The sequence below is a fragment of the Onychomys torridus genome, chromosome 1 (assembly GCF_903995425.1).
Source record: "Onychomys torridus chromosome 1, mOncTor1.1, whole genome shotgun sequence".
Classification (NCBI taxonomy): domain Eukaryota; kingdom Metazoa; phylum Chordata; class Mammalia; order Rodentia; family Cricetidae; genus Onychomys; species Onychomys torridus.
Window position 1 is genome coordinate 104,628,631 of NC_050443.1, and position 7,773 is coordinate 104,636,403.

The 7,773-nt window shown below is 55.6% G+C and overlaps 1 protein-coding gene across 1 annotated transcript; it reads right to left on the bottom strand.

The window, feature by feature from the left end:
- Positions 1 to 1,317: 1,317 nt before the first annotated feature.
- Coro1a (coronin 1A) lies at positions 1,318 to 6,479 on the bottom strand. Its single transcript, XM_036192327.1, has 11 exons — positions 6,321 to 6,479; positions 4,619 to 4,817; positions 3,588 to 3,710; positions 3,368 to 3,497; positions 3,101 to 3,285; positions 2,871 to 2,990; positions 2,567 to 2,671; positions 2,311 to 2,456; positions 2,165 to 2,222; positions 1,837 to 2,052; positions 1,318 to 1,532 (listed from the first exon to the last, which is right to left on the bottom strand). Exons 2-11 carry the CDS (start codon positions 4,814 to 4,816, stop codon positions 1,428 to 1,430), a joined length of 1,386 nt encoding a protein of 461 aa, XP_036048220.1. The 5' UTR covers position 4,817; positions 6,321 to 6,479; the 3' UTR covers positions 1,318 to 1,427.
- Between the last annotated feature and the right edge of the window lie 1,294 nt (positions 6,480 to 7,773).

The following is a 7,773-nucleotide window of genomic DNA, read 5'->3' on the forward strand; positions in this document are numbered from 1 at the left end:
TTTGTAGTTGTGCATTCGGGTGTCAAGTTTCCTGAAGCTGGAGCTTGCAGGTGGTTGTGAGCCGCCTGATGTGGGTGTTGGGATCTGGTCCCTTAAAAGGGCAGCAAATGTTCTTAACTGCTGAGCTATGTCTCCAGCACAAGATTTATTTTTACTTATGTGTATGAATGTATGTACATGCAGGTGTCATGAGTGTACATGTATATGTGTACATGTCTGTACACATGAGTGGAGGCGAGAGGAGGATGTCAGATGTCCTCTGTCACTTTCTACTTATTCCTTTGGGGCAGGCTCTCTCCCTGAACCTGGTGCTTGCATCTTTGTTAGGCTGGAAGCCAGCTAGCTGCACAGTTCTGTTTCTGTTCACATCAGAGCTGAGGCTTCAGGTGTGCAGGGACATCCATCTTGTTACGTGGATGCTGGGATCTGACTTTCAGCACTCAGATTGCAGAGTAAACACTAAACCACTAGGTCATCTTTCTGGCCTCCCTTTTTTTTTTTTTTTTTTGTTATTGTTTATCTTATTACAGATGTTTTTTGAGACAGGGTCTCTATCTTGGGCTAGCTTTGAACTTCTGATCCTCCTGCCATTACCTCCCAAGTGCTGAGATGACAGGTAGGTCACAACACCTGTCTTATGCAGTGCTGGGAATCAAACCCAGAGCCTGGTGCATGCTGCCACCCAGGCTACACCCCAGCTCCATCTCTGGTCTGTCTTGGTGTTGAGGCAGTAGCTCACTGATAACCACTCTTACTTAGCTGAGTTCCCCACAGGCCTCCTCAGTCTCGCAGGTGTTTGGGTTGCAGGTGTGAGTCGCATCTGACCAGAAGTCGTTCTTTTTGTTCTTTGAGTCTGTCGTTTGAAAAGTGTCATCATGTGCTTGTTAGTTTCTCCATAAGCACCAGCGTCAAGACAGCTGCAGTTTATGCTCAAGTTGACCAGGAAATGCTAATCTGGGGTCAGGGCTAGCGGCATAGCTAGAATGATGAAGAGCTTCCCTAGCATGTCAGCGGCCATGGCTTTGGTCCCAGCACCATCAAAGAAAACACAAGAAGGACTTGGGTGAATATGGAAAATCTTGGGGCTCTAAGATAGGGATTTGAATGACTCAGACCTTCCACTCCAAGACAGAGCTAGGAAACAGGGAACAGTCTCCGCTTCATCACTGGGTAGCCTACCAACCAAGGCCCTGTTCATTGCTATAGTCTTTTGGAAGTGATCTGCAGCCAAATGACCCACAACCTGAATGGGGATAGTGCATTCAGAACTATCAAGGGGAAGCCTTAGGGCTGGTCAGTTCACCAGACTCGGAGAGGTACCAGAAAATAAAGCCATTTTATTATTTTCGTCTTATACACCATATGGCCTGAGGGTTGGGGTTGGAGCAGAGTGAATGGCTGGCCCAGCTGAAAGGCTCTGGGGTCGTCTACTTGGCCTGAACAGTCTCCTCCAACCTGTCCATGCGCTTCTGTAGCTCCTGCACCGTGGCCTGCAGATTCCTCATCTCTTCCTCCAGCCGTGACACAGTGTCCTGGAGGAGCCAGCACTGCATTAGGCCCAGCTTCTCTGTCGCTCCCCTTCCTCTGACATCAGCTAACCTTTCCAAGAAACTCAGGACTTGGGCCCTTTGGTCCCGACAGTTACTACCCGATTACCTGGCTTCTAAGGCCTCAGGGTCACCCACCCCTTGCCCTCCAGAGTCTCCCACCATTAGGAGCTTGGAAATCTCTATAAACACCAAACTCTTCCAAACACTGGGAGAAGTGAGCACTTCCACGCGTCCTCTGCCCTCGTCCATCTTCCTGCCCCGCTACTCCACTCCTCACCAGCCTCACCGAGCTGGGAGTGCCGCTGGCCTCTGGTGTGGCTCTCTTGCGGACACTGTCCAGGCCCCTGTTGACTCTCAGCTCCCGGCTCTTTGGGGGCACGTAGCCATCCTTGAGAGAGATGAGGAGGGGGCCAGCATCCCGACCACCTAGCCACTCCTCAGCTGTGAGGGCAGGGTCCGGTCCTGCAGTGGGTGGGTACAGATCCTCCTGGAACAGGTCCGACTGTGGGCAAGGCCAAGGCCAGTCACAAGAGTGTTTATGTTCCTGCCCCTCCCTGCAAGCCCCCATGGTCAGTTCCTGTCCCAGCACCCAGGGAGGAGCACAGGAACATCACCTTTCTAGGTACTGTCATGGCAATGGGCTCACATTTCCGCTCGTGAAGCTTATAGAATCTGTGGAGACAGGAAGGTGAGTGGCACTCTACAGCGTGGCTGATTGGGTGCTGAAGGTCTGTCTAGTCAGGATCAGGGGGTTATTCACCTGGCAATCTCACACTTATTCACTTCCAGGCCACGTTTAGGCATGTAGCCCATACCACGCTGAGACTCCTTGGAACTGAACATGGAAAGATAGTGCAGGAACGGAGCCTCAGAAGTGATCTCAAAATACCGGATAGAGCTGTCACCCTGTAGGTGGTATGGGCAAGAGAGTCAGTACCAGCACAGGCCGCCAGCCTTTGTGCCCACCAAGCCGCTTACCCACTTCCCTGCCCCCAGCCCGCCTGACAGTCAGTCACCTTGCCACAGAGGTAGACAATGTTGGTGTCAGGGTCAAAAAAAGGCAGCAGGACTCCGCTGCTTGTGTCCAGCTCCTGCAGGGACAGTGGCTCTTCCAGGTGCTTCTGTGGAGACAGGTGGGGGTGGTAACAGGCCGGGCCATGTCAGGTCTTCACTGGACAGTGAGCAGGCAAGGGCCTCAGACTAAGCAGTGGGAACTCCCCATCTTGGAGGTAAACTGAGGCCATGGTCATGTGGTAGGGCAGAGACTTTAGCCTCCAGCCTTGATTCCTAGTCTAAAGGGTCCCCATTCTCAGCACTCACTGTGTCCCACAGCGCCACCTGCCGCTCACTCATGCGGCTGAAACCGGTTGTTAGAATTTTTCCTTCTGACACAAACACAGCGTGCACTGGCCGAGTTCCCTCATGAGGACGGTCCTTTTCCTGAGAGGAAAGAAATGTGGTGGGTCAGCTTCTCAGTCTCACCAAGAGACTAGACCCTAGGTGGCTTCAGGGAGAGCAAAGGCCAAAGTTTAGGGTTCATGGCAACTTACAGCCACAACAGTGCCTTTTCGAGGCTCAATGATGCGAACACGCTTGTCTCGGCAGGAGGTGCAGATGAGAGCACCGTCCCGGCTCCAGTCCACACTGTAGATTGTGTCTGGGTGCACATCCGCGCCCAGCGTCAGCACAGCTGCTCCAGTGCCCACATCCCACACCAGGATCACATTGTCACAACCTGCACAATTGTCCAGCATTGAACCGTGAGCTGCTGCCTTCCTGTCAGGCCCCTGGCCCTCCCCTCCTCACCCTTAGAGCACCTGCACTGAGCAGTACATTCTGGGCTGTGGGGTGCCAGGCCACGATGCCCACCCGCTTGGTGTGGCCCTCTAGGGTGACGACAGGCTCCCGCAGGGGCAGCACGAGGCCCCCATCAGGGATCTCCCACACCTGCAGGAAGGGACAAGTGAGTCTCTGGGGCTTCAAAAACCAGGTTCTTCCTGGAGACCCCTCCTAACCCACATTCCTACAAAGACTCACCATAACTGTGCAGTCCTCAGAGCCACTGGCGATGACATTGTCATTGTGCGGGCACCAGGCGATATCTAGCACAGGGGCAGTGTGGCCACAAACCAGGGGCACGTTCTTGTCCACTCGTCCAGTCTAGAGGGCACAGTGAGTCTTCTGATGGAGGTGCTTTTGACCTCCAAACCCAATCCAACCTCCCCACACCCCTGCAAAGGGACATGGAGGAAGGCTGTGGGGTCCATGGAAGTACTGGGGTGGGAGAATTTGGCCTTTGTCCCAGTCCCAAGAAGCCTAGCACCAAGCTGCATGAGATCCTAGCCCCCCTCTATCTCTGTCATCTGTGGGCAGCACAGGCCCTAGGCCCAGGACAAGCATAGGGTTGGAGTCCCCAAGAGGAGAATGTATGAGGGGGGTGGGGGCTATCGAATGTGTCCTGATGGATAGCTAGGGGCCTGGACGTCTGTCCCCATGCCTCTGGACAACAGCAGAGGTTTGGAAATGGCCTCTTCTGAGAACCAACTGCTTCCTGTGTAGAGAGCTGTGCAGGGTGCAGGCCCAGCTTCACCCTGACAACCACTTCCTCTTCTCCTCTGCTTCCATCGGCCCTTTTAAGGTAACAACTTGGGGCCTAGCTCCCCTTCCTGTTTCACCCCTTGAGTCTAGGAGTGTACTGGGGCTGAAGGACAGCAAGCTTAGAGGACAGGAAAAGGCTTTTGCCTCATCTCCACCTGTGAGCCAGGGCTTACACTTGGTGAGTCCCCAAAGGGCTCACTTCCTCACAGGCCAGACCTGGAATCCTCACTCATGACAACCCTGGAGCAGCCCTGCCCTGAGCAGAAGACCTCAGGCTAAGACTTGGGATACCTGCTTCCCACTCCCTTGTTTTGTCCCCAGAGAGCTTAAGGAGCAAATGGCCCAGTCCTATTTTACAGATAATACCACCGAGCCCCAGGAAGTCTTGGTAACAGGCACCTACTCAGGACCCCACAGTCTCAATGGACAGCAGAAGCCTCCCCAGGAGTGCTGCTGTACCAGAAGCTCACCTTGCCTAGGGGTAGCACCAGGAAGGCCCCTCCCCCACTGGCCTCACAGATCAGAGCCATGAACTTGGGGTTGACAGCACAGAAGCCACTGTCCCAAGTGGTCTGTGAGACTCGCACATCCTCATAGCACTGGTCAGCTTTGGCTGGCTGTCCAAACACGTGGCGGAATTTGCTGGAGCGAACCACCTGCCGGCTCATCCTGAGGGACACAGATTGTAAAGTTTTCTCTGAGTCAATTCTGACCAAACATTGTCAGCCCTAGAGCGACCCTTGGCCTAGCTTTTAGGGTCCCAGCATCATGTCTGAGGCACCCTGACCTACTCTCCATGGACTGAGAAGCCTGCTTATTCCCCCTGCTTACCCTCCCCAGTTTTTCTTCTGTCAAACTCCCAGACATTTCAAGCCACACCCTCAATCCTGCACCATCAGCCCCTACAACAGAGCCTGATGTGGTATAAGCCCCCAGGGGCTGCTTCTTGCCTGAGACACAGTGTCTCCTTTCTAGTGGTCCTGACACCCGGGAGGTGGGTTCCTCCTGTTGACCTCTTCCAGATCCTATATCCCTCACACCCACACAGAACTTCTAGAGACAGGGCAGAGCTGCTCCTCCTTAGCCTTCCAGCTCAGGGATGGCACACGGGGATGTGTACCAGCTTGCCTAGGAGGGGATGAAGTAGCAGGATGGCTTCCCCGGGTTTCCGGCGACAAGAGGCAGCAAGGGCTTGGGTTCCAGCATCTCCCCACACCTCTGCCTCTCAACCTCCGCTCAGAAAAACAGGTGTTCTTCTGTGCCATCTCTGCTTCCATCAAGGAAGGAGAGGCCCACCATGGCTACCCTGAGGTATGCTAAGATGGTTACCCACTGTGGCTGGGCAGCCAGCCAGTGAAGCCCAGGGGCCGCCTCTACCCTTGTGTGTGTTCCAGAGCCCCATCCTTATGCCCAATCCCTCACCTTCCTACTCAGTGAAGGAGCCTCCGCTGCCCGATGGAGACATCCTACCCAGAGCTTCTGCCATCTCCCCAGCCTCACCCATCCACTCTGCCTTAATGGGAAGCCCCTTCTTGCTGGGACTTCCGCCCTCGCCCACCCTGCTAACCCTAAGGAGGCTCCCAGGTTTGCACAGAAAGCAGGTGAAGTGCATGAGTGAAGTCTCCAAGACAAGAAGGGGCCATAAGCCCCCAGTGACCAGTCTAGATTTGGGAGAAGGAAACCCCAAGCTAGAGGTGGGGGCAGGAAGATGTGCCCCACCCGGCCTCCTCCCCCACCCAGGTACCAAGCCCGGAAACCACTAAAAGGGGAACTTGGTCTTTTCTTGTTTTTGCACTCAACCCCTTCCTGTCTCAAAGCTTGGGGCAGCTACTCGGCTCACCCCACCCTGGCCCCCACCCTCACCGCCCAGAAGCTCCCTCCCAGGGACCTAGGTCCCGAGACCAGCTGCAGCCGCTCCCAGTGCGCCCACCTCCATCTTGGTCACGATGGTCCTTCGCCCTCACCTTGGAGCACTCTGGGACCTGCTTGCCGCTGGCACTCCTTGGTCCCGGGCCCTCTTGGCACAGGCTCCCTGACCACAGCCTGGTGGCCCTGACAGCTCTCTCGCTCGCCCCCACAGCCCTGCTCCCACGCTGGCGCTGGCCCCACAGGTGGCCCATAGCAGCAATGCCTGGCCCTTGTGACCAGCCCTCCCCCAGCGCCCAGTCTTACCTGCTGCGGGGAGCTAAGCGTGACCCCCCCAAGTGGAGGAGGAAGGAGAAGAGGATGGAGGAGCCGCAGGCTGGCCGCCGAGGATGCTCTGTCAAGACAATGAATGAGCAGCGGCCGTGCGCCGGCCTCCTCCGGGTGGCAGCGCCCCTTTGGGCGGAGCTCATGCAGGCCCGGCCCTTCGCTCCCGGGCGGTGGTGCTGGGACTGAGACCCGCTCCGCGCTGTCAGCTCCAACCCCCGAACAGATGCTGACGCCGATCAGCTCTTCTTTTAATGTCAAAACGCAAAAATATCCCGTTCCTTCATCCCTCCCCCGTCCGCCCGCAGCCGCCTGGAGGTCCTTTCCCTGGCACCGGAGAAAGCTCCCGAAGGGCTGCGGCCAGCTCGAGAGCCTTGTCTGCCACAGGAGGGACCGCTCTTGTTGCTGCCCCGAAACAGACCCCGGGGTGGTCTTGGGAGGCATAGTTCCTCTCTCGGGGCTCAGGGCTTCAACGGGGACACCCTTGCCCTCTGCTTCACAGGGTTGAGACCCGGGAATTGGGCAGTATGGAGCAGATGTTTTGTGCTCCGGGCTGAGAGGACAACTGAGTCAGGCTCTCCCCTCTATAGCGCTGTCTGCCTGGGTGGGGTGGGGGCGGTCTGCCACGGTTTCAAGGCCACTGAGTACAGACAGAAGCCTGACAGCACGCACAACTGTCTCTCAGTCAGCGGGTGGTGGTGGGTTGTCGCAGAAGCAAGGGCAGGGCAAGAAAGGCCTTTGCTAGAAGCATGGTTGTGACTTGGCTGTCACTCCTGAGTGACCTTTGGCAGGTCACTTTAATCTCATCTCAGCCCCAATTTTACCTCTATAACGGTCTTACCTGCCTCATATGGAGAGCTGGACACACATCTACAGAATGGCAGGTACTGAGTACAGTTAGGTCTTACAGCCAGATGTGGTGGCCCACACCTGCAAATCCTTCACGGGGGAGGCAGAGGCAGAAGGAGCACAGCGACTTCAAGGCCACAGTGACTTATATGGTCCACGTATAAGTTCCAGGCCAGGGCCTCATATGAGACCCTGTTTCAAAAACTAAAAGGTATTGGTTCTTTTCATTATTGGCACTTGCCAAAACTTGGGCTGTCCTGAGGGGATGAGGAAACACCAGATGTGGCTTTGGGGAGGCAGGGGCCTGAGGCACAGTCTCAGCACAGTTCAAGGAAGCAAGTGTGCTGATAATCTGTAATCTGAGCACTTCAGGAGGCTGAGGCAGGAGGCCAGCCTGGGCTACATAGCAAGACCCTGTCAGAAGAAACTGTTCTTCAAGGAAGAGTTTGAAGGAGCAAGAGGCCCAGCCTCCAGACCTCAGTTTCTGTAGGCAAGGAACAAGCAAAGGTGTCCTGCTCACCTCAGGTGATGGGACTCAAATGAAGTGATGTAGACTGAGTGCTCAGTTGCTCAGTACAGGGCTGTA